Source organism: Temnothorax curvispinosus, unplaced genomic scaffold, assembly GCF_003070985.1.
Source record: "Temnothorax curvispinosus isolate PA1 unplaced genomic scaffold, ASM307098v1 QBEX01006268.1, whole genome shotgun sequence".
NCBI classification, from domain to species: Eukaryota; Metazoa; Arthropoda; class Insecta; order Hymenoptera; family Formicidae; genus Temnothorax; species Temnothorax curvispinosus.
This window is the reverse complement of record NW_020216048.1, coordinates 119734-146977: the sequence shown is the minus strand read 5'-3', so window position 1 is coordinate 146977 and position 27244 is coordinate 119734. Positions and strand designations below refer to the sequence as shown.

At 40.7% G+C, this 27244-nt stretch overlaps 3 protein-coding genes across 4 annotated transcripts in view; 1 reads left to right on the top strand and 2 right to left on the bottom strand.

The window, feature by feature from the left end:
- The first annotated feature begins 6 nt into the window (after window positions 1–6).
- LOC112455627 (golgin subfamily B member 1-like) lies at window positions 7–4509 on the top strand. The gene is made up of 8 exons (XM_025017657.1): window positions 7–2489; window positions 2588–2880; window positions 2971–3140; window positions 3253–3407; window positions 3543–3632; window positions 3728–3790; window positions 3967–4083; window positions 4157–4509. The coding sequence occupies exons 1-8, from the start codon at window positions 60–62 to the stop codon at window positions 4226–4228; spliced, it is 3390 nt and encodes a 1129-aa protein (XP_024873425.1). The 5' UTR covers window positions 7–59; the 3' UTR covers window positions 4229–4509.
- Window positions 4510–4795: 286 nt separating this feature from the next.
- On the bottom strand, window positions 4796–12662 carry LOC112455624 (cohesin subunit SA-2). Its single transcript, XM_025017653.1, has 18 exons — window positions 12487–12662; window positions 12190–12353; window positions 11934–12112; window positions 11680–11853; window positions 11391–11595; window positions 10976–11305; window positions 9946–10894; window positions 9625–9858; window positions 9351–9543; window positions 9086–9272; window positions 8477–8781; window positions 8197–8408; window positions 7944–8110; window positions 7526–7577; window positions 5779–5814; window positions 5457–5630; window positions 5303–5387; window positions 4796–5220 (listed from the first exon to the last, which is right to left on the bottom strand). The coding sequence occupies exons 1-18, from the start codon at window positions 12660–12662 to the stop codon at window positions 5203–5205; spliced, it is 3840 nt and encodes a 1279-aa protein (XP_024873421.1). The 3' UTR covers window positions 4796–5202.
- Window positions 12663–14117: 1455 nt separating this feature from the next.
- LOC112455612 (storkhead-box protein 2) overlaps window positions 14118–27244 on the bottom strand; it is a 76708-nt gene continuing 63581 nt past the window's right edge. Inside the window, exons 4-8 of one of the 2 annotated variants that reach the window (XM_025017634.1) lie at window positions 21572–22027; window positions 19090–19296; window positions 18473–18657; window positions 17694–18173; window positions 14118–17467 (exon numbers count right to left, since the gene is read on the bottom strand). In XM_025017634.1, the coding sequence (XP_024873402.1) occupies window positions 16295–17467; window positions 17694–18173; window positions 18473–18657; window positions 19090–19296; window positions 21572–22027 (2501 nt within the window). In that variant the 3' untranslated portion in view covers window positions 14118–16294. The remainder of the gene's footprint in view (window positions 17468–17693; window positions 18174–18472; window positions 18658–19089; window positions 19297–21571; window positions 22028–27244) is intronic. The other variant, XM_025017635.1, reaches the window with a different exon arrangement.

Sequence of the window (27244 nt, the reverse complement as noted above, 5' to 3'; positions counted from 1 at the left end):
CTGTTAACGAGGAAGAGAAGAAACAAAAGGATTTATTATTAAATGAGCAAAAGGAAATTATGCATGCATATTCGCAGGAAATCGAAGTCTTAAAAGAGATTAATAGAGATGAGAAACTCGTTTTGGAACAAAATGTACATGAATTAACAAACCAATTAACAGATCGAGAATCACTACTGAAATCTGTTATGACACAGTTAAAAGATCTACAGAACATAAATAAAGATCTGAAATTAATGAAAGAGGAAACTCGGCAAAACTTTGGTGAATATCAAGAAAATATTGAACTAACATTTGAAAAGTTGCAATATGAATATCGTACGTTATATCACAATTATCACAAAGTACAGCAAGAAAAAGAGAATTTAGAGCATAATTTCAATTGTAATAAGGAAGAATTATCAAAAATTCAAGCGATAAATACTACATTACAACAAAATTTATTAGAAAACGAAGAAAAGATAGGTGATTTGGAAGCGAAGGAAAGAATTCTCTTTGACGAATTAAATGAATCCAAACGCAATGTGCAAGAATTAAAAGATATAAATCGAGCGTTGGAAGAGCTGCACGCAACGATGAAAACTGAAACAAATGATAAGCTGGAAAGTCTCAAGTCAGATAATGCTAAAATATTACTCGAGTTGAAAGATACCACTGATAAGCTCAATTTATTACATCAAGAAATGAGTGATACAATGACGCAGATGGAATTAAAAGAAGCACAAATTAACGAGTTACTTTCGGACGTTTCAGCCTTAAAAACAGAGAAGGACGATTTGATGCGTTCTCATAAAGAAGCACTTGAAGCAAAAGATAAAGAAATAGAAGTGAAAGAAGAGGCATTACTGACGTTACAAACTAAAATGAATAGGCTGACGAGCGAAGCAAACACTACGGAGAAGAAGATGAGAGAGATAATTATTAATCTTCAAGAAGTAAGATCTAGCCAAGATGCCGTCTTGACAACGCAAGAAGCAGCTTTGAAGGAAAAGTGTCTGTACATAGAAAAACTTCAAGAACGGTTTGATAACTCTAAGGAGATCCTGAATAAAGAACTTGAAGATACAAAATCGTCGTTGCGCGAATGTCAAATTAAATTCTTCGACCTACAAAATCAACTTAATAATCAAAACAGGACTGTAGTAGAATTGCAAGATGTGCTCAAAACAATGAGTGCGGAGCTGGAAACGAGTAAGGAATACTGCAAGAATGTGGATGCGAATCAAGCGGAAATTGTAAAATTGTGCCAAGAATTGGAACATCCAACGAAAAATTTGAATTCTACGATTACGGAAACCTGCTCAGAGTTTGATTTACATGATGTACCGCAGTGCATTAATATAGAGAATAAGTACAAGTGCATTAATGTAGACAATAACGCAAATATTTTGAATATTATTAAGATGACTCTTGATGAATTACACAAATCTCAGAAAATTATCTCGCGTTTAGCTTATGCAAATGCTGAATTGAATGAAACTTTGGTAAAACAAAAAGTACTTATAGATAACGGTGTAAAAGACAAAGAAGAAGTCTGCGATCTAAAGAATAAGATACGAGAATTGGAAATAATAGCACAGAAACGGAATGACTATCTTAAGAGCCTCATAAAAAATAAGGAATCTTTAAAGGACCCCTTGCAGAAAGTTTTCGCTATGCGGACCGACTTAGATACTACTTTAACATCGTTCAAGCAAAAGTGGAATGAAGTATCGACGAAGTTTCAGGATATTTTTCATACTGAGAGTTCCGTTTGCGACGAATTTAAACAGTTGCAAATTAAGAAGACAAGTCTCGAAAATATATTATTGAAGTGTCAAGCTGATTATTCACAGAACATCAAATCTATATGTGATATTTTATGGGACAAGTTCTTATGGACGGAACAAAAATTACACGATACCTATTTATGTTCAATACATGAGAAAGAGTGTTTGGACATACTGACAAGTGTGGAAGAAGATCAATTTTCTAACGAGAAAATGATAATTGATATAGGATTGGAGAAATACAAAGCGCTGCAAATCGACGTAAAGAAGTCTGAAGAGGAAATAGAATCTTTCACTGCTTTGGCCACCTTTTACGATAACAGTTTAAAATCTGGTGAAATCAAGAATCAAGTAGAGATAGAGAAGAAATTGCAAAATCAAATTAATCAACTGACAAAGGAAAAGAAAGATCTCAAAAATAGAATGGATACTATGCGTTTGAGGAATGTGAAATTAGAGAAAAATATCGACGATCTTAGAACAGAGATAAAGAACCTAAAGTCCACGGAGACAATGCCAACGGAAATTAATTTGACAGTGTCTGAAAGAGCGGAAATACAATCTCTGAAAGAAGAGTTTGAACGTTTGAAAGAACAGAATCAACAGCTACGTGAAGAAAAGGATGAGTCGAGCAAGATGGCAAAGCAACAACTTGAAAATCAGTTCAAAGAGGTTCATGCTGCATATGAACAAAAACTGGAAGATATGAAACAAAAAATGGTAAGTAGAAAAATATTTATACTTTAGAATTTTGAGATTCATGTTTCGTGTAAACAGTAATGTTGCTTTACGTTAATTTAATGTTAAATTTATTTCAGAAAACAGCCTATAATGAGGAAATGACGAAGTTAAACAAAGATCAAGAAAAGATTTTAGAAGAAAAGTTGCAGAAACAAACAGAAAAAATGTGCCGAAAGCAGAGTGAAGAACTTGATAAATACAGAGAACACGTTAGCCGATTAAGTTCGCAACTTTGGAACGTGGGAGAAAACCTTCTAGTCGAGCAACAACAGAAGCAAGATGCGTTAAAGCGTTTAAGAGAATTAGAAACCAGAATCAAAGAATTCCAAGCGGCCCAACCAATAGCTACAATTTCGCGCAAGACTTGCAAGTACGTACAACTGTGTATTTTGTTCTTGGAATATAATATAAAGAAAATATATTATATCAATTTAACAATTAATTAATTAATCTATTACAGAACGGAAAAGCAAGAAATGTTACCTGAAAACATACAACAAGCACATAAAGTAACAACGCTTATAACTGAAGAAACATTCGAAAGGAGGCACAGTATTAGAAGCATACAAGCAATGGACAATGTATTTAATACGGAGGACGAAGAAGAAATTTTTGATAATGTTTATCTAGGTATATATTTCGCATACTAATCATGAATACTAACGTTGAGCAAGAATTAAATTTTGCTTTTCAATCGATGTCCTCTCTCTTCTTACTTATTAATAGATCTTCTTTATTCCAGCCGATATGAAACGAGGAAATTTTGTACCTGTCACAGATGTCAACCGTTTGTCTGTGTTACAAATGAGAAACTCTCTTTGCAAGCCCCATTTGAAATCGTCTTATCCAGCAGAAATGCAATTCCTTCCTCCAACTTTGACTGAAGAAGAAATTAAGGTAATTCTTCTTAATGTAAATTATGTCTCTCTTGAATTTTTATCGCGTATAAATACTTTGTTAATTTCGTGTACTGTTACTCATATGTCTCGTGCGTTTAATGCGCATTATAAAGATTTATGTATTCTTTTATAGACGGGCTCCTCAGCGGAAGATAACTTTAATGATAGTCTTAGCCAAAGTCTTCTCCCAGAACAGAAAGTCAGGAAAAAAGATAGATCTCAGGTAAGTTGTTATATTCTTATGTTGTTGTCTCTTTTATATAATCGTCCCTTACTTGATGTTTGTGATGTTTGTGATTCCTACATTCACATTATTAGATATCATATAAAAAGCCTGGTCCTCCAACACCAAGCAAAAACGGGGGAAGATTATCATTGCAGGTATTTGCATATCCTCGTATATGTTATTATCTTGCATATTATGCATATAGCTGCAAAAAAATCTATATATTATAGAATTTGCTCAAACAGAAAAAAATTTGTCTAAAGCTTTTATTGCGCTATAAAACCGCATTACAAAAATGTTACTAAAAATTCCTTTTAATAATTTGTGTTAGGGCAATGAATTGAGAAGCCCAAGTTCACGTGTATTGAGGGAGCGAAATGTGGATAGAAAAACAACGACTACTCCTCATTCGCTGAAGAACATATTCACGCTAAAACGGCAAGACGAAGTGAGTACGAATAATATATAAATAACTTTATATTAAGTGACATTAAAATATGTTAAACATATTTTTTTAATAGAACACAACTAGCACGCCAAAACGCAGACTCAGTAATCTTTTTCGCAAATCTCGTTTACAATCGGATCGATGAATAAATACTACGGTCATACAACTATATATAAAAAAGTAACAATATATTAGCGCAACAACGAACTAGGAGCTCTACAACTAAACTATGGATTATACTATATAAGCATTGCAGATGTCATATAGAAATAAGAATTTAATGTAATTTTACTCTATAACTATTTTTATTTTTATCATATCAAACATCATTCTTGGAAGAAGATTGAGAATTGTTAATAACTTTGCAATAATGTGTAATAATGTGTAAATAAAATGTGATATATAAATAATTAACATTTTATATAGGACCCCACACGATTTATATATATATATAAAAGTTTTGGTCAATTTTTTTGAATAGGAAGTTGATAAAATTTGACACTTTTTATCAGGGTTACAAGTACTACAACATATTTAAAAAGAAATGAAAAGGTTTTTTTCACATAAATCATGTGGGGTCCTTTATATGAAACAGTCAAGTATACAGAGCATTATCACAAATGTACAGGAAAAGCGATATAGTTGTAAAATTATATCCAGTTTATCATGTGTCTAATTGCATTCACAAATAAAATATATGAATACTATCATAATGAATTGTATCTGTTTATTTAAAGAAGTTATTAAATAGTTAATAACTTCTAGATAGTTAATAATTTCTAGATAGATAGACAGACAAAGAGAGAAAGATAATTCTTTTATAGTACTCATTTTTATATGGAATCTATGTATATATATATTGTGTTATTTGTAACATGACATATAATGAAATAAATTCGATTCCGCAAAAAAATTAAAATTTTTCTCTTACGTGTAATCGCTTTGTAACAGAATATTCATCTATCAAAACATATCGATACTTGCTCTAAAAGCTCTATTATCAGTTAAGTATGCTTTTGTAATTCTCAAAATGTATAGCTGCTTCGAATACATATCACAATCCAATTATCTGAATTTAAGAATACAAGAGAGCGAAGCATTTAAGAATTACGATGTCTCTTACTCGGAATCAGATTCCTGCAATTAATTTGAATCGTTGCATAATAATGTAATTTATGGCATTATGCTTATTGACATTGTAATATTTGTTCGAACTTACCATATATTGCCCCTCGACGTATCTCCCTGAGTTTCTAGAGGTTCTCCGCAATTCCCTATGCTCTACACGCTCTTGACTTCGTCGTCTATCGCAAAATTACGTTCTGTTTATTGCACAATCTTAAAATAAAGAATACATGACAGAACATACTTACGATTTTGACTGTATTTGTAAAGTTTTGAGTCTGTTATCAATGTCTTGCGAAGGACTCGTTGAGGTGTCCTCTATAATTGCTGAAGGAGATGCTTGCGTTTGTGCGGTATCATTATTTTCGTAGAAAGCATTTGTTCTGGGTCCACGTGTTATCACTACTTTATTAACTGGTAATCTGAAAAATAAAATGATTATATCGACGTTCAGCAAATAAATTTATTTTACAGTTTAAAAATAATCTGTATTTCAACTGATGCGTTATTGCTATTATGTTTTCCGCTCGTATTTAGTTCAATAAAAATATGAGAAAGTAAATTACTCACTGATTCTTCCGTGGACCACGCTTTTTCTTCTGTTTGCTGAAATGAAAACGTCCATTTTCAGGTGGAAGTGCAATTATTCTGACTACTCATATTTCAAAATAAAGGGACAAAAATGTCATAATTATGAAAAGTTGTCACATATATATGATCTTTTTGTATACTCAAGTTTATAGTCCATACATACATATCCATTTAGAGAGTTTCTTTTTAATATTACTTTTTAATATGCGAAACGTTAAAATCTAAGTAATAATATCAAGATGATGTAGATGAATAATGATAACATATTTGTGAAGTGATGGGTATAGAGAACGGCGTGTCATGAAAAGGAACGTAGGCATCATTAATTTCAGGAAATATGAAGCACAAACAATCAATTCTTTTATTTTACTATATGTTAGTAATTGAAACAATATGTTTTTCGCGGTTTTTAATGGCTCTTTGATTTTTAATTTTGATAAAGTAGGATTTAGGAGCGCTGGGAGTAGAAGGTCTTATTTGAAGCAATATTTATTCATATGTCTATCACACCAATTTGTATTATTAATATATAAATATAATACAAAGTTTTTTTAAGCTTACTTGATTTTAATCTCGATAAAATACACATCGTTCTCTATGCGCTATTTTTTCAATTACCTCAAAAATATGACAATATTATATGTTCCTTAATAATCTCTTATTCTAGTTCAGAAATTATTTGTTGTTAAAATAGGCACGAAGTATAATAGATTACATCGAGGATCTTATACAATTTTTGTCCCTTACATATACTTTTAAATATTAATACATATTTCATATTCATCTAAAAAAATATTTTTTAACTTTTGTAACGATCAGGTCGCCTGTAACAAGCGGTTAGGATCACTACTCATGCAAACATATATATATATATATATATATATATATATATATATATATATATGTATACAAAAAAAATATTTTTTTGTCTGAAACATAATGATCTAAAGTAGATATATAAATATGACAGATCTTTATATATTAAGCACAAGCATGCAGTTCATTCTGCAAGAAGTGAAATCGCAAATATTTTTTTATGAACAATATACAATTTACGACTCAATCGTACTCCTTCTCTCTGCCTCTGTCTCTCTCAGACACACACACACTCAACAGTGTTCCAACTTTAATATTTCAAATATGTAAAATTATGATAATTATTACGTATTTTAATGTGTTAAAATAATAATTGATTGAGTTTAACGATACACGTCGACTTGCCGTCTTAGATTATAGTTCATCTTTATCATAATTTTATCATAGCAATGAATTATAATATACAAAAGTTTCATGAATATACCATACATATATAGTATTAATAAAGCATTAATAAAAAAATGGCAATAAAATAAAAATATTAGTAATGAAACTACCATTTTCTACAGATCTACATTTTGCAAGCAACATTAATGTCTTGTAGCGGTAATGAAAGAATCACATTAGTATGTGCATAGAATGTATCCGCGCTTTCAATTTTACAAATGATTTATATTGTCTATAGTATGGTTCGCATTGCAAAAGCTAGTAAAGGCAAGCATTTAGTTTTTATTGCATTTCATTACAACGATAATCGAGGACTATTGAATCAGCCATTGCCGATTTTTCTTTGTATTATCGAATAATTACATGTAACAGTTACTTGCAATTATAATTAAGACCATACTAACAAATTTAACAAAAAAGAATATTATATTAGATTCTCTATATTCGGGTACATCCAACTCACCCAGCAAGTTCGTGATCAGAACCTTCATCAGGTTCATCAGCATCCTCTTCCTCTGCAAAGGGAAATATTATTGTTTAGACAATGAAGGGCAACTTAAAACTAATATCTGACTTTCAATATTTCTCTAATTAAAATTATGAACGCAATTATTTTTACAGTTATCGACATTTGTGAATGTTTCAGTCCAAATTCGAGTCCAAATCTGACTCTACACACTCTACAGCATACATTAAATAATTTTAATCTCATATGGAAACAGCAAGAAAATATGAACTTATGCAGTATTCAAAATTATGATACATTTGTCAATTTCCTGTCCAATTTAATTAATTTTGGAAAACGGAGTTGCGTCCCGCCGTACAAATATACACGTCAAATGCGTTTTTTAAGACAATTATAGTGAATTAAAATCTTTTACCTGCTAATTGATCTTTCTTGCGTCTTGTATAAGCTCGTTTACTTGTAACTGGCACTTGATCAGTTTCACCATGTAATAAACTATTTCTGTACAATAGTAAAGGCTGCCAATCTTCCCCTCGTGAAGACGGCATTCCAGCTTGTAACCGTCTATCCAGAAAGTTGAGTCTGCAATAAAATACAACATATTAAAGAGCGCATAAACTTGAAGGAAAATACTGGGAAAAATTAAATTTAATACACGGTATACTTACACTACACGTTTATCCTGTTTGAGAAGCTTATTTGTGAATTCGGACAATATCTCAAGGAACGGTAAATTCGGTGGGGGGCCTGTGGGATCCTGTTCGACACCATCTGGAGGAGTGATGACGAATAACACTCCTGCACGGTGTAAGGCCGTTATTGCTTCGCGATTTTTCACGGCGTCCAAACCAAAGGATAAAGCAAATCGTTTCGCAAGTTCCTAGACATAATTAGATTTTAGCACATTACTTCATTACACTACAAAACAGTATATTGATAACTAGATACCTTTATCGCGGTGAATTCTTCGCTGTTTCTGTTCACCTTGCCCTTATCGGTCATTATCTCGTTGTACAAAATATTTAAGCTTTGTTGCATCGTTAGCGCACAATTCGTTTTATTGATATCTCTTGCTTTCCCTAACGTGGTCTTAATAATATCGCCGTAATCGTTGTAATATTTGACGTAATGCTTGAACACATCCGCTGCAGCTTTCGTGGGGATCATATTGTATACAATTAACTTGCAATAGCCAGCTAAGAAATTTCTTCGTTTATGCAGCTCTTCGATTTTAGAGTGTTCATCATGCCCTTCTACGAAATAAATTCATATTATATATATTTTAATAAGCTGTTTAATCTATTCATATATTAGCTCGACTCATTTAAAGTGCCGAGTAGCCTAATGGTAAAGCACTCATCTCTCAAAATAAAAGATCCGAGTTCAATTCCCGGTCTTGTCACCTCACATATAAAAAATTTTGTATACAAAAGATGTTATTCAACCGTGATAGAAATAAGAACCAAAACACAAATCTCACGGTATATATAACTAAATAAATCATGATACTACATTTCTTCGAGGAAAATCTAAATAAAAATAATAAATTACTCTTACCATCCTCTTCTTCGAAGAAAACATACTCTTGTATAAATCTATTGAGCATGTTTTGCATTGCTTGGTCCGGCTCGTACACTAACTGATGCAACAAGGGATTAGTATGCGTAGTCAGTTGATTGCAGAATACAACCAACAAATCGCATATTGTGTTGTACGCAACTTCCCTCAAGATCGGCGGCGATGGCTGTTTAATATCAGATAAATATCATTTATAAAACGGTTTACAATGTAAATTTAAGGATTTTCGAATTTGTGTAATTACCGTGCCGCTACTATCGCCGCTGACGAAATGGCGCATTGAACCCATAAATGAATGCAGTCGTTCCTTCAACTGCCGGCATTCGTCCTCGCCACGACTGGCCGAGTCCACAGCTTCCATCAAATGATTTTCGCCCCACAAAATGGCGAAGAAGCATGCGCTTATGCAGTACTTAACTGCTTTGTCCGGTAAGGATCTACATACAGATAATTTAAATATTATTTACATGTACAAGAAATATTTTGTGTAAATTGTAAGGAATTATAAGGAAAAGTACTTTGAAGGATCCTTTGCATCCTCAATATCCTTGTACAACGAATCCCATATGCCCCATGGATTCATATTGTGACAGGCATAAAAGATGGAAACTTTTTTAAGTGATTGGACAACGTTAAATATCTCATCTTCGTCCGGTTCCTCGTCTCCCTCAATCAAATTCCTATATTCATCAATCGCTTCTTTGTATTTATTTACAATGAAATCGATTAAAGTTGAACGAGCGACATCACATCTATAAAAGAAGCATTTGAACACTAAATGCTTTAAACAGATATATAACATACACAATTTGGAAAAAAAAAAAAAACAATCTATATACCTGGTAAAAATAGCATGACCTTCCACACACATATGTTCTAAGGTTTTAGCCGCCGTATCCAAAACTTCGGTATCGTGCATTTTTTCTACGATCGCGTGGATTTTATTTAAAAGAGAATCTAAATTCATTTCTTGTCTAGATTTTGTGTAAATATCCAAATCAAAATATTGCGGGATTGCGAGTAAATTCGCCAATTTTTCAGGATCTGCCCTATACTTATCGAGTAACAGTGGTAACGTTTGAATAAAATGTTCCGTCAATTTTTGCTTATCATCGTGAACTTGTTTAAGTTCTTTCACCGACAGAATTTTTCGAGTGGGTCCACGACCGACCGGTGCTTCGCCCGTAGCAGCTTGTTTTATGCAACACACCATCAATTCAATGAGAGACGTTTCTTTCTGATTGTCCAACGCTTCCTCGTCGGGACCAGCTTCCTCTAATAAGAGATCCGTCATGCACTCCCAATCCTTCATCATTTGATTAGTTTCAATTAGAGAATCAACGAGATACGCTCCGTGCTCGTGTAATTCGGATTCGATGAAGAACAAAACAAGATCGCGTATAAGTGGCGTATTCGGCAATCGTTTCTTGCCGCGTCTGGTCTTAACACCGACTGGGGCTTCGTCATCTAGACGGAATAAACGTTCATTCAGAAATTCACCGGCGGCCTGCGCGACCGCACGATGCGAGGAATAAACAAGTTCGTACACGTGTTCGCAGTCTTTATCACTAAGGATCTCTCTGTGATGCTTCAAGATCGAAATAACAAGTTTCACAGCCTGCACCGCTACATCATATTCCTTGTCCAACGTCATCGCGACGATTCTGTCCTTGAACTTGCTTGTGAACAGCTCGAGCTTCGTTTTTAATTCCTCTGAGGCGTACAATGGTTGTAACGCCTGCAAGCATTTAAGTCTAACTTCTCCAACTTTATCATGCAAAGTCCAGCCTGCAAAATACATATCAACCATGAAATGTAGTAAACACGGGGATATCTATTTTAATATACACGAATAAAAATGTTCTGTACCAATATATTTCAAATAGGAATCATCTAAGAAATTTTGGTGGAATTTCTTCATCCAGACTCCGATCTCTGCCAGACAAATTGCGCGTATTTCCGGCAAGGTATCCCTATACCTATGGACAAAAACAGACTTGAACATATATGTAAGCATGTTCTTTATCTCATCCATGTTCTCTTCCAATTCCTTTCGCTTCGCCATCAAAGACTCCAATCTGTCTGCCGCCCTTTTCTCTCGAGCCTTTTGTCTCTCGGCTTCATACTGCCGTTGCGTATTGTCCAAATTTATGGATACAGTCAATGCAACGTCTACCAAAGCTGTCATTAATTTCATAGCTAGAAATAAAATTGTTTCGTTTGCAATAACCGGCTTGCGAAAAATTTTTTTGTAATTACAATCGTCTAGTTTATTGGAATTTACCGGCAAGCGTTGCAGTATGTCTAAACGCCCTCACTTGTGAATCCGACAGTCCAGTTAGTAAAGAAATAACGTTATCCATTAGAAACTGATCATAGATAATCGAATATTGACATTGTCGAACGAGAATTTGAACGAATTCACAAAAGTTTGCACGGAACTTTTTACACTGCTGTCCTGTCATTATTAACGGATATTCGCCACTTTCCTATAAAACAGAATTACGTAAACAATGTTATAATCAAGTTATTCATATCATATATATCATGTTATTATAATCTGAGAAATATACCTCATCGAATTCCTCAGTCATCTTGCGAATAATTGCCACATGTTCCATGGTCAGTTGCATCTCGGAAGTGATGCGACCTTTGCAACCGCTCGCATTGATGAAAAACTGCATCAACATGAGCAGCGCGTTTTCCCTGTTGCTTTTGTACTTTTCTATCCAGTCGTCAACAATAGTCTGCGAAACAATATTTTGCAAAATATTTTCATACATCATTTTCTCTCGTGCATTACTTATTACTAAATAAATCAACTTACAGTGAGCGAAGACCGATTATTTCTAATAACGTAATAAAGACTAGCTTCATCTTCCAAACTGTGCGTATGATGTGCTCTTTTGTTACGTCCTCGTCCACCGCCTCCTCTACCTCTGTTGCTGGGCAATGGAACGTAGTCTGTATCGACTTCTTTGTACTTGGGTTGCTGTACTACGCCTCCTTTAAAGTCAAGAATTACAATATTACTCATTACAAAGTCTTCCATAGATATCGATACCAAAAAAATTCATACATACCACGCATCCTTGCACGAGTGTTCCTTGTGATTCTCATGTTAGATGCTGCTGGCGTTGCAGGAGCCTCGAATTGCGCCTGATTGTCAAAGTTTCCCGCCTGTTCCTGGTATTGCTGTTGAGACGTGCCCGGTGAACTGTGGCTCTCGGAGGAATAATGCTCCGGACTGTAAATATAACAGTAATGTTACAATTATATTCCAGATTTAACAAAATGCTCCAGGCTGTAAACATAATATAGCGATACATTACAATTATGCTCAATAACAATTCTCGCAATAATAACGTTAATCGCATTACGTGGGATTGTGCAGCGGAGTCTGAGACGCCTGATTATACGGGGTGTACGCGTTGTAGTCGTTCGCGTCCCCGGCGGAATTGTCGTTCATCGGAGTCATCGGCGTCATCGGGGTCTCGTACTCCGGCGGCACCGGATCGTCCATGCGGATCCGCTTGCCTCCCCGTCTGTGCATCATCGCGCGGCGTTCCTCTACGTCCTGGCGCGTCCGGAAAGCAAACTCGCGCCCGCGGGAAAGCGCGGGCTGGGCCGCGATAAACGCGCGTAAACCGTGTTTACGTCGAGTCTCGCATTAAACGCGTCGGATACGTCTCGGGACACACCATTCGAGTACACTTTCGACAAGAGCGACGGAGATCCCGCGCGAAGGACGCTCCTCGACGTTTATATCCCGTATCCGTTCTCAGCATCCGCGATCCGATGATCCGACGCTGATCTCGAGTGCCCGCGTCGCCCGCGACGTCGTCCACTACGTCCACATCTGTTCCCCGTTCCCCCGCACTACACTACCGCCACGCAGTAACGTTTGACAATTGCCAAAACGGTGCCAATGCTGCCAATAATAAATTTATAAACATAGCAACCGAACACTGGGGACATTTCGAGACGCCACGTCCCGACGAGCGATCTCATTGGCCTCTCGAATAGGGAATTCTCAAGATGTCTCTAGATTCATGAGGGCGCACCCGTCGACGCCCCGCCATTTTCTCTGGGTGCAATTTGAATCGTCCGTCTCTCTCTCTCCCGACATTACTGTGCCGATCGTTCGCGCGTGAGGAAGGAGGAAGGAGGAGGATGCTCGTCGCGTAGTGCAAACGCGCGTTTTAAAAGTGACGAAAGGTAACCAGAGATAGAGCCAAACATGAGAGAAGTAGATTTCTCGTGATCTGCAATATGTATTTCGTTCGATTTTCAGGAAGTGGCGAGCCGAGTCTGCCGAGAAGCTTTCGACGATTCCTGCTTCCTGCTTAGTGCTTCCCGTAGACGGCCCGGCCTTTTCATCGTCATGGCGGCTGCGACTGCGATTGGACAAAACTTTTCGAACTCCGAAGCGGTAAGTGCTATATATGATGATTCCGCGCGTTAACAGCGCGATTAATTACACGACAACTTTTTCAACTCTTTTATTACTCATATACTTTCGTTGTTATAATGATACGTGAGATTATACAGCGATACTCTACAAGTTAGTTTTGATAAGAAATAAAAGAGGCGCGGATTCGAAAGAACGTTTCCGCCGCTCGCGGACGCCGACTTTTCCGAGGGGGTATGACTCTCGTGTCTCATTCGATCGAGATCGAATTTTCGATTAACTTAATCGGCGACTTTTACGTCCACTTCTACGCAGACTAACTTTAACCTCGATTTAATTTACTTTTTATCTTTTTCTAGGTCTAAGAATTGGGAAGAAAAGATAATCAAATCAGTTAAATCTAGATTAAACACTATTAAATTTATAGTGTTAAAATATATTTAAATAATTTTTAATTATTGCCATACTCCACTGTCCAGTGAGTTTAAAAATAATATCTACTATTTTGTATTTAAATAATAAATTCGACATGGTAATTAAAAAGAACAAAATGTTATCTAACTAAAGTATTGGTTTAAATTTTATCCTTTAATATTTAACAGTGAGAGTAATTTACATTGGTAGAAATGGACATTAATCGTTCAATTTCCAATTTTTTTAACATATTCTATTCATATTACCGGAATGGTATCACTTGACAAGTTAATCACCGATTAAGTTAATCGAACTTTGAATTCGCCTTCAATTAGTATCATCCTTCAACATCCTCACAAATTTTCAATCACATACTATTTCAATTGTAATTTTAAATTTCTCTGCGTGTGTTCATATCGAAATTAATTGACGCTAAAAAATTACGTCCTATATATATATATTTTTTTTAAGTTATTATTAAACCGTTATAAAAAAATCAATTATAATAATTCATACAGATTGTAATAGCATTATAATAAATTGTTGTAGCTCCGTAACAATAATAATTCGCAAGTTATAATAATCGTTTGTGGCACACTAATTGACAATTACGACTTGTAATTATTTCGTCGATAATGATAGGTGACTTAAAAGCGCGTAACATAAGCGGAAAGTCGGCGTTTTTTGAAACGTGTAGAGCGAACGGCGATCGCGAATCCACGTCGTCGATCGGTTAATCTGCGGTACAGAGTATGAAATGTACAAAGCGGGCATGTCTCTTCCTCATCTCTCGTGCCGTACTCGCTTAATTGCCTACCTGTTTTTAATCTAAGGCTACGGCTTCGCGCGATTGGCGATTACTTCCCTCTTTTTTTCTCGCGCGTTTGCTCGAGACCGAAATCTGACCGAAATCGTCACCGTCGTCGCCGAATAAAAATGCGCCGGCGAAGTCGTCGCGCGAACGGAATCATTAAGGCGGTCGGTCATTAAGTACTACGATATAAGTTTTGGCACTTACAGATTTACGATTGCACTAATTGCGAATGGTACCGCGCGGCCGCGCTCCGAGAAAACGCCCTTCTTCTACACTATGTATAACATATATGTATATTTGATATCAAATCTCCGCGGTGTGCGGCGCAGCGAGAATCGCGACCCTCGCATCAAGATCGTTCTCGATCTTTTCTACATTATCCGGGCTTCCTGGGGGACGGTATTGCTATTAATTTGTCAGCTGCTCGCGCTTAATGACGCGCCTAATAACGCGCGGTAAAGGCATTCTCCGCTTTATCACTTAATCCACATTTTATCGTCCGAAAGAAATTTTACAAGAAAATCCTCTGCCTACATCGCGTTACAAAACTTCGCTGTACCATTTAGTCTTAATTCGCTACGAAAGCGCCTGAAAGTCTTTTTATCGCGTAGGCATAGAAATTAATATGAAAAATATCCGAAGAGTATAAATACGCGGTAGAAAAATGGCAGTGCTTTAATTCGGAAAGATTTTTCACCTCCTCCTTGTTTATTCCGTGGGTCGCGCGTGACCGTTGTACGTGAGATTGTCGCTTTGACAAATCGCTTTAGCTCGAGTAAAGCGACGCAAAACCACCGACGTTACAACGATGCACGCGTGTCCCATGAATTTGTAAGTCTTGAAAAGAGTTAAATATATTTTTTCGGGTATACGCATACTCGGATTATCAAAAGCTGATCCTGTATTTTTGAAAACGTGGGACGGTGATTGTTTTAACAACGAACTGAAGAAAGATATCTGCATTTTCCATATCTTTTCAACGCAATTTTGAGTACAAAATACATTTCGTACCCGTCTGTTACTTGATTACACGTACGATTTACACGACAATCTGAATTTCTATTATGTATAAAATATAATTTAGTAATTTGATCATGGAGAAATTATTTCGGGATAGCATCTTTGAAAGAAGCGGATTTCATGCTCAATAAGCGAGATTGAAAATTTTATCGTATTAATTCAGATAATAAAGCACAAGATTGGCACAGCGATTGTTCGGGAACACGGATGCTCGTTGAAAGACACAGAGAGGAGAGATGTACGTAAGCGACAGATCACTGGTAACTGTTACGCGTGTCCCGTGTGTAATATTCTTACGCAAGCCGTGGCCTTTTTCCACTAACAAACAAAAATAAAAAAAAAGTATAGCTTTCTATCCTCATGTATGAGAAGCAAGGCGTTAGTGACGTTTCTTCGATCCTGCTCGCCTCGAGGCACGTTGTTTTTCATGGACGTAATATGCTCGGGTGGGACGCGAGGATCGACAGCTCCCTTGTCCCTACCCTCGTAGTACGATAATCGACGGATGTTCAGGGGGGGGGGATGAAATTCAAACGAGGCCAAAATCCGTATGAACGGTGACGTCGCAGTTGTTGGGCTTATCGGCGGCCGCCATGTTCACCTCCACCAAGGTGTCGACGCTGTTAATCGGGCAGCCCTTGAGGATCTTCTGCGCCGCCAGGCTGGTAAATTGCACCTGCATGTCGCTGAGACTGGGATAAGAGTGCAGATCCGAGCCTCGGCTCACGGTCTTATCCAGATTGGGCTCGGAGCCCTGAGGGGCTCGCTGCTGCTTCACCGTCTCGAGGTTCTCGATGTAGACGTCGTTGAAGGAACCGCCGAATCCGTCGTACGACTTGGTGGGCGACGGCGGATTCGAGGCGATATTATTCTTCGAGCCGGGATGAAGTAGATTGCGGTAACTCAGCGCGTCCTTCGACAGCGACAAGCTAAGCTTGCGCGAGTTGTTCATCGCGTCGTTGGTGTTCTTCGTGGTGGACAACGCGGCGGCCTCGTGCACCAGGGCGTTCTTGTCGACGTTGTTGCTCGAGCCGTCGATCAGGTGGGCCTGACTATTGTTCAGGCGATTCGTCAGTTTTAATTTATTAGGCACTTCGTCCTCGACTTTCGGCTTGTTCTCTTTGTCAGATTCCGACAGTAAAAGGCTCGTTTTTGGCTCTTTCGACGCGTAGAGGGATGACGGACGCTCGACCTTGACCGGCTTGTTCAGCTTCTCGTCGTCTAGCTTCGATTTAAAAAGCTTCTCGTCGTCCACCCGGGTCTTGAAGGCTTTCTCGGCCACCAGCTCCCTTTCCTGCTTCTCCTTGCAGTCGATGACTTCCTTCTCGGCAATCTTCGTCTTCACCGTGCCGTTCTCGAAAGTGATTACGGACCTCATCGGTGAGTTATTCTGGTGAACGTAGATCTTCGTGCCGGGCGAGCCGGAAATGGTCGTCGTGCTACTCGTGTTAGAAGCCAGCGTCACGCTATTCTGTATCGTCCGTTGCTCCTGCGACGACGGGCTCAGATTGGTGGACACCTGAAGGGTTATCGAGTTCTGCGCCTCTTGCAGAGGAGTCAGCGAACCTTGCTGAACGACTTTGAGCGGTGACGATTTCGTCGACAGCGTGGCCGTCTTCAATGGCGAGCAAGTCAATTTCGTACTGGAAATCGACTTGCCGCTAGAGTGAGACGAATGACCCGACGAAGTTTTTTGCAGCACCTTGAGATAAAAATTTTCTTATTCAAAAATAAAAAAAATTAAAAAATTATATCGAAATTACAAATCTTAATCATTCAATTGTTATCTAAAAATCAAAATTTTAAACTTTTGAATACATTTTTAAATAACGGACAGAAATATTTATAAGTTTTTTTTCTTCTGTAATGGAAAATACATATTCATGCAAATCTTTCGTTACATATTTATAACGGAGTTATAAATCCACCTTGTGCTGCGGAGAACCGTTGGCCAATTTAGTGCCGCTGTTGCTAAAATCGTGACTTGGTCTTCTGGAGTTGGACTGCCTAGTGTTGGGCCTTCCCAACGTAGTCGTCTTAGCCGGGCTGGCATTTATCGTTCTAACTGAACCAGAGCTGCCGCCGCTTCTGCTGGGCGACGAATTCGTCGAGTTTTTATCGTTCTGCGTCTGGTTACGCGCTTGATAGCCCTCCTGGTTGGTGGTGCTGGGCGGTAGAACAGACGCTCTAGACGTGCATCTGCTCAGACTGGAGCATTTGGATCTCGGCAGAGTGGAGCACGGTGACCGATGCCTTCGGGAGCTTCTTGGCGTCGAATTAGCCAACAAACTCGAGGAGTCACCGCTGGCTTGGCGCCGATGTCGCCTTGGTAAAGTGGCCGATCGCACCGAGCTCGAGTCATCCCACACTTGGAAACTGGCCTGCGACTGGTCTAAACCCTCCATCATCTGAGAAGAAGATTCGATCGATCTGATTTCAATCTGATCCAAAACTCGTTGCAACCAAGAAATTCTTATTTTCCTTTAATTCAATTCTAACTAAATTATTTGAATCGTTTGTACTATCTCCGTTTATTATTATTATTAAATTTTCAAGTTTCAGGGTCTGATAGCTCGATACGTTGTCGCTTCAAGAATTCTCATTAATTGCTGGGGAAACCGGTTAATTAGCCTTGCGGCGCTAGAAGTATTGTGTAAAAAGTTTTGTTTTGCTAGTTCTTCTTGGAAAGTACTCGTATGCAACTTACCGAAGGGCTGGCGGCCCTTGTCTGCGTGGCAACGCTATGCAAATGCACGACGCGCGGATTAAACCACTCGGTGGGGGGATACTGAGCACTGAAAGTGCCCATTAACGGTGCGCCCTTCCTCCTTGTGCTCCGCCGAAAGAGCCTGGAGAGCAGGCCTATCTTCTCTGAAAAAATCCCAGAAAAGCCTTGAGGAAGGGATTTAGATTTTGTTGCGCTTTGTTAGATGACAATGAGGATCGAGAAAGGGCTTGCCAGCTACGGGGTGACTAAGAAGCTGCGATCTGGATTGTAATATTATCTATATATCTGGGATATTTCGCAAAGCTTATAATTGTTTATAATTGTCCTAGTATAATTGGGACATTTGTTAGTCGCGCAAAGCAATTTACTATAAAAAAAAGCCGTCCACAAGACAGAATGCAAAAGTAATAATCATTCGAACATCCCATCCTGCGAATATAAATATAATCACGCAATAATTTTCGTTTAGAAGCTCCGAAATTCTGAAAGGACAGTTATATACAATCGAGAGCATTTTTATTAATAAAACCGATTCATCCATCACCCATTAAAGCAGTCACCCATCACCACGCAATCCCTTTCCCGATTAGACTCACTGGTTGGACTGTGAGGCGCGCTGTCCGTGCTCGCGTATTCCGCGCTGGAAGACGTGTCGCTCCTTTCAGGTCTTCGCGGTAGGGACCGTGAACTTCCGCTTCTGTGTAAACGTCTGGCCGAGCCCCAAAGCCGCAGAGAGTGTCGCCTCTCGAGACGGCCGGGCATCGACCGACACCTGGCGAACAGGACTTTGTCGTTGGGATTTCCTGGAAGAGAAACAGACAAAGTTGTTTTTAACACTTTATTACATTACATACTATTATAGAAAATAATTATATATATCATACGTAAAACGAATGAAATGTTCAAAAAATATATGCTGACAAGTTGATGATTATCTTAGAGATTTAACAGTCATGCTGTCAGACACGAATAATCGTGGAAAATGTGTTCATGTATGCGTGTCGAGAAAATTAAGGTGTACCACATCGGGCAGATCGACTAGGAAGAGTAAATTCTACGTGGCGTGCGTAGACGCACGTACAAATATATTCGAACGCCAAGACGACGCGTCGCTCCGGTTAAAAGGGCTAATATCGTGAGTGAGGCGCGCGTTGTAACTTAAAAAATGAAGAAAAAGAAAAAAGTGGAATACCCTCATTCCAGAGAGTTTCATCTTGGTACATAGCCATGGGCGATACGCCGACGTTACTGCCCGACGACGAGTGGGTTACCAGCGTGAGAATCAGTCGAGAAACGAGTAAGAGAAAAGTAGGAAGATTATATACGTGTGGTCCTGTCTCCCCCCCCCCCCCCTTTCCACAATGATGTCGACAGCGTATGTAACGGTAGACAATGTCGTGACCAATAGCTAATATATCGGTTGTGCTAAACGCTTTCCAGGCATCGTCTTCCCTAAGCCGTTCTTTCCTTATCTCTCTTTCCCTATTTCTCCTCGTTCTCGTACGTGCTCAATGTTGATACTGGCGACTCTATTCCCCGCGTGACGTACTCGACGCACGTTGAAAAAAAAAGAACGAAAAAAGACACACCGCAAGCAACTTCCGCCTTCGTCGTGGTATATAAAGTATAAAAGGTCTCGACCGATGTATCACGAAACGCGAGAACTTTTTTGTTAAAGACGATAAAAAACCGTAGATAGAAGAGAACTTATGTCGTGGCGACAAACGAAACGACAATTGTGTCAGGATTTTTCATGTGTAATCGGGGATCAGCACGGCTGATTCCTTGGCTCAGAGACGCTAACGACGAAGAATCAGGAATAAAAATACAAGTGGACATATGGCGGAGAAGGAGAAACGAGCGTTGTCCCTCCCCGAGATTTCCGCGAACGTGGCAAAAAGTGAAATTAAGATCGCTGATTTTTCGTACGCGGTCGCGAGAGGAATTGACGATCTTCCGGCGGCGAGGCTTGCGTGGCTACCAAGGACGACAACAACATAAACGCTCTCCCGACCCGTCCGTCGAGTCGCCGGCAGAAAAAGGCCTCGGAGAGTGAGCAGCTTAGCGAACTGCTCTCCTCCTGGACACAATCGGAACGTTTCCCGAACACGTGCCGAACGAGTTTGCCTGGGCCCGACGACCGGTCTGCCGGGCGAGCGAGTTCGTTCTCGCGAGTTTTACGAGGGCTCCGGCTTCCTGCGCATCCTCTCGTGATGAGACACGGCGAAATCGATCTCAGCCTCGCGCGTTTATCTGTTCATCTTTTGTGCGTGTCATCCTTTTGTCATTGTGCCTCGACGTTTCGCAAAAATTACGCGAGGCATTATAAGTAATCCACCTCCGTACGCTTTATGTTTACGCCTGCAGCGTACATTAATTTCTCTGCACGATTAATTTCTCAGCGACTATAGGTGTTATTTAATAACTAGAATTTCTCCACTCTGTCGTACTATATTTAGTACTTTCCTGAAACATAATTTCGGTCCCACGTACGTTTATCCCGCGTCGTGGAAACGGTGCTAACGCGTTAAATTGATCGGCAACGCGTTATAAATTAACTATCGCGATTGATATCGCGAGACGGCGCGGCGATTCAACGGGAAACATGGTTACGGGAAAACTTTCCCTCGTGGATAAGTCTCGCGCACCGCAGGAGACAACGGGATACGCGACACTCTAATAAGACGCGGAGAACTCCGCGGTTACTACTGAATGAAGACGAAAGCACGTTAATCGCGCCGTCACTCGACACCATATCTTTCGCGCGCGATGTATATAGCCGATATTTTCACGGCATTAGCTTCTTGCACGACAACTTCCTCGTGGAAGCGTATAACATATATCTATGCTCCTTGTGATTAATAGCCTGTCTCTTTTAACAGCGTTTACATTACTTCATGTTTTCACATTTTAACTGACATGTCTAAAAAAAAGTGGTAAAGTAAATTTTTGACGAATAACTTTCTTCAAAGTCATCGCGTGTATACACGAACCGCTAACAATTATGGACTTTGTCTATTGAAAGAACGGCTCGAAGTGATGTCAGGCTCAGAGAATAATTAGCAAGACTCGTCTTACCTCCGCAAATAACGTCCGCCAGGTTCGTCTGTACGGCCTGATGCGTAACATCGCCGTCTCGCAGAGTGAGCATCTCGCCGTGTACGAGTGCCACCGCCTCGTCGTTGCTCATCAGCATGCTACCCTGACCTCTGGACCCGTTCACGTCCCTGGAACACCGCCTGGAGCTACCGGAGTCGCGTCTAAGCCTCTTGGTCTCAGGCGTTACGACGAAGTAGCCCTGAGACGTGTGATAGATCTTTCGTTCTTGCATGAGCTTGGCGAGCGCGTCGTAAACGAGCTCTCGGCTGGGCCTCTGCATGGCCGGGAAGGCATTCCTCAGGGCTGATCTGAGGGTGTCCAAGGTCGCCGCCTGCCTCTGAGAAGTCAGCTCCAGAATGGCCCAGCACAAGGCTTCTGGCAGCGGCGTGAACTGACCTTGGGAAACTGGAGCCACTAGACAGTCCTCTATATCACCTGCAAAACGAGAGAGGCTCGAGGTTAACACGCTAGCATCCTCGCCCGGGCATCCGGAGACCGCGTTATTTTTCTAGGAATTAATTGAACGGCGAGTTATCAACACCGGCCGAGTTACTTTACGTAACTTGCTTTATGCCTCAAATACCAATTTTGCGCCGTTATAGTGCTCCGGATTTTACGACCGTTCGTCACATTAGCGCCCTCGGGGATAAAATAAGCAATAAGATGACGCCGTAATTTTATATTTCCTATTTATTCCTATCGCCGTAGCAGTAAATTTCTGTTTGCCTTTTGACGCGATTACGTAATTTTCAAGATTACCGCCGGTGAAACGCAATAGCTGCTCTGGTCTACAAATCTGGTGACATATTCAAATTAAATTACATTCATGTTGAAGCCTTGCTAGAATCGAGGCTGCTCGCATTTCCATACGTGTAACGACCGCTAAGTATTTCATTAAGAAACACATGGCGATGAGAAAGAGTCACGTGTTGAACTTTATGCCGCATTCGTGATCGTGGGTTTCATGGAACGGAGATACAGTCATTCTAATTACGAATTAATCGAATTCCTTCCACGAATGAAGTCGAAGAACAAACGCGATCGGCGAACATGAAAAAGACGGGGAATTTATTAAGCCCGGGAGGCAACGGCTCGGGTATTACGGGAGAATCGAAATCCTTATTCTTCCAGTCACGTTTTACGGTAACCTGGCGACACCGCGACTGCGTGCTCTCCTACATCTGGTTCACGCCCACAAAAAGAATATGGATTATTCTAAACTCGGGAGTCAGGGATGGGGGGCAGGATCTCGAAATTCCCTGCGAGGCCCGCGCTTCGCCCGTGCGACGAATCTCTGATGTCCTTTCGAAGTCGATACAGAGAAAGTCAATGCCAACGTCGACGTGAAACACGCTCGCCTACGTATCGTAATATTATCCGGGATAAAATATTTTATTCCAATCCACATAAACGATACGCCGCGCACACAGAAAATGTCTATTTGTGAAATCGCTGTCTGATCGCTTATAATTAAAGGTTTCCACCGATAGAGAAGCTCCGTTTGAAGTACGAGAAAGTCGACTGCCGAGAGACGTCGACGTTGAGGCATACAGTTCTTCTAGATCGCTGAAATATTTTAATCAATGTAATCGCGGCTAGTATGCCAGCACTCAACAATGCACTCGCGAAGCCACTTGCTCTACCGATCGTGCATAATTAAAGGTTTCGCGAGCTGGCGCGCGGCGCGGCGGAGAGGAGCTCTATTTAAAGTTCGTGCGATCGCGAGACCGCCCTCTCTAAGGCGCAACTCTGCAATTTCCCTGCACGTCTGTCAACGGTTGCCTTTGTTGTTCGCGAGACAGGACAAGACGGGAAAGAGCGGGATCTCCAATTATGCGTGTAACTAACGTGTAGAAAACGCCCGCTTCACGAGCTCCCGTTAAACAATTGCCGTAAATAGGCCGAATAAGTCCGCCTTCCTAGCTCTCCTTCGCTCTTATATTCTTTCGGGGCATCTCGCTGACAGGACAAGTTGTCTCGTTGTCCGCCTCTACGCTGACGTATATCTCCGCTTGATACGTGTTTCATAAAGCCGGGTCATACGCAAAAGGCCTCGGCAATGCTTCCACTTTCGTCTTAAACATCATTCTCACGCTCGATGCTCATTGAATATGAAGGTACCCATTTAAACTTCGACTATACTCTATACTCCGGCTACTTAGCGAAATTATTCTCACGCTCCGCGTTCATCCGCGTCTATAGTTTAGTTCTTTAGTTAATGGAATGAAGTATCGTTGTTCATTCAAGAACAACGTTTCTGGTACACGTTGCAATCTCGTTTAAACTTTAAACGCTCAGCAAAGTACGTTACGGTAATCGAGAGAATTTTTATCTCGACTGTTTCTCGATCTCATATACATTATTGTCGTTTATTTACATCTCTCCTCGCGCGATTACGGTGGTCAATTGAATTATCGCGTCTCAGGCTTCAACAACAAGCGGCACCTAATGCTCGCGTGGGAGCGGCCAGTTTCGGTTTCATTCGCGCAAGCGAGATCTTATCTCGCGAGCGCGCTGAAAAAAAAAACATGATCTACATCATCGTACCGGGAGATCGCGAAACGAGCCATGTACCACGGTTGCGTTGCACAATTTTCAAGGAGCTTTGTCGACGACAGACTTGGAAAGACGGACGTCGTGGCGAGGCCAGCGGGATCATGGAACTCGATACGTCGGTTTCTGGGGCGTGGATGCTTGCCGACTCGTGCACCACGTCGTGAGAATCCCGTCCCGAACGTGTCCCGAACGTGTTCTCCGCGCGCGTTATCTCGCGCTCATTATCGGCGCGCGCTCCGAATTCGAGAGGTCGGCCGACGAGATATACGTGCGAATTTGTCGCGACAAAACTCTCGAGGACGGATCCTCGTATGACATCGCGAGACTTTTTGCCTCGTTTGTCACGTTTCTTTTTTGAAACATACGTTTCTTATCCTTGAGTGATCTTTTTTTTGTGGGGCGATTAGATGACGTCGGATAACGCGGCTTAAATCTCAACCTTGTTTTACTCTTGAAATTAAACTGTCGAGGTGTACGCCGAGAACGCCGACAATTAGACGCGCGTCATAAATTTTCCGGAAAGCGTTCTGCATGCGTCAAACCGCTCCATTTGTCGTTTTGTTCCAACGCTGCGGCGCGCGATATAAGACCGCCTCACCGATCGGGCCGGACAATTTACGACCGATGGACATTTACCACCCAACTAGCGGTTGTGCAAATGGCCATTAACGGTTTATTCTTATTTTTGTTATAGGCTACGCTTTATGACTCGTCTGTGCCTATGGGTAGAATTTAAAAGAATCGATCTCGCATCGACGCGCTGTTTCGATTTCTGCGTCGCTCTATCGTTTTGCGGCTTTCTCTCGATCGCAGATCTCGATATTGCAATGTCATTTTGTTGTACAAAGCCGCTCTTATTATCCGAACACAAAGTACTCTAAATAAAATCAGGTAACTGGATCGGGGAGAAGGGAGTCGTCTTGGCATTTATTTTATTTTATTTTATTTTTTCATTTATTGCGCGCGCCCGCGCGAGCTGAAACGTTTCTCTCTCAACTCGTTCGAGTTCTGCGAGTTATGACTACGTCACGAAACTCGCAATAACAAACGCGAAGTCGACGACACCGATCCGTGGAACAGTAGATACCGCGAAGGCACACACCTGCCGACCTGCGGCGACCCTGCGAAAGGCTATTATTAGCATCCTGCACCTTTCTATCATTCCGCGGGACTTTATTATAATACTACTCCGCGCTGCCCACGTAGACAGCATTCGTTTGGCGTACCGAAGTAAAAGGTAGAGAGCTGACTGGCATTCGGGTCGGTCGATCTGCGCCCACGCGAAAATATATCGACAAATATCACCGCGGGCAATAGACGGATGCAGAAACGCGGAGACAAGAGACGGTGGCTGCCGACGAGAACGACGAGACTGGTTACTTCTCGGACCGTTCTACGAAACGCGCGCGCGAGTGCGGTGGGATCACTTCCGGTGTACTGTACAAGCTGCAGTACATGCTGCATATATCCTTATCGCTGTGATCCATCGTGTTGGTTGGCTGGTCGGGTTGGTCGGTCGGTCGACCTCCGCCGCCTTTATGGCTATGCTCATGGGAAATGGCAAAGACCACTCGCCACTCGAGGAATCACCTCGTAACAAGGCGACCTTTGAGTCGCGTATACTCTCCACGAGTCCCCGGCGCTGATTATATGTAAATCTTTAAGACGCCACTTCGTACCTCCGGCTATAGGTATATCAATTCCAGCGACTCATTCTCCCTCATTTGTTTATCTTACGCCGCGCCGGTCTCTTTTTGCCGGATTGCGTCAGCGCGCGCGAGAGCAAATACGGAAATCGTACATTAGATTAATCATACGTTAGATTGTTGATTGCACGGTATAACAGCGTTGACAGCACCGCGGAAACCATTTTACCTTTTCACTCTTCTAAAAGGTACCTACTGCATTTATCCGGAAGGTTAAATAAGACCGAACATTTTACTCTCTACGGACGCGAATTTACTCCCACGAATAATATTATGATAAAATAAAGCTGACGAACATTTAATTGATTTCCTCTCTTTGTTTTATTCATAAAAAGGAACGGGAGATTAACTGATTCTTACTAACGCTTAAAGGAACAGTCGTAAGAGTTGATTTTATCAAAGTTAGTCGAGTAAATTAAGCGACCCTCTTTCTTTCGTAACGTTAGTTATGATACACGCAGATAAAGTTGAATGATTTATTTTAAGTCTGACAAGTTGACGTTGGTGGATTTGATTCAGTCCTGAGAGCAGCTGTCGATAGCGAAACTCTCACGTGCACAAGAAGGATGAAATATATGAAAGAATCTGCGATCCTTTCGGACAAGGCGTGGTTAGTTAATGTCTGATTCGCACGACCAAGTATCTCGCGTTCGTTCCTACCGGATTTATGCATCCCTGTCGGCAGTCAATAATCCCGCCGAGACGCTAACCGACTGTTTTGTTATCCGTGCGCGGAATGCGAACGTATAGTTATGTAACAGGCACAAGTCAATTATAAATAAGTAGACACGCGCGCGTGTGCCCGGTATTCCGCTGCCTGCTCCCGCCACTGCTGCCTGCTGCACCGTCGGAAATAAATTTTCCTGCCGCGAGAGCAAACGCGCCCCGCGGAATTCTCGTCGTGACACACGGAACACGAGGAGCGAGTCGAAATGAAATGGAGCACTCATTAAATTCGAACGCGCGAGCTCGAACTAAAACACGAACGTGCGCCCACGTCTCGGGATCGTTTCCCCGTGTACACGTTACGTCATTCCACGATCCCCGGTGGATTGTTGCATACAATGCGCGCCTCACGTTGCATCGTTCCGAAAATTAAGTCGTACAATTATCCGGCCTGTATCTAACGAGATACGAAATCTCGGCGCAATTATTTTTTGGAAGGCGCTTTGCAGTTACAAACGGGGTAATTTCGGAATACTGGGTAACTTCTGACAAGACGTCACGGCAAATGATCCGCGCTCGTGATCTTTTCGAAGAGTTATCCCGCTATCGAATCCGGGTCGCGACAATGTGCACAACACTCGACAACAGTGATGAACACACCGTGTCTATAATGATCTTTGCCTAAGGCTAACTCAAACATCGTTCGGTTGGCTGAGACCTCGCG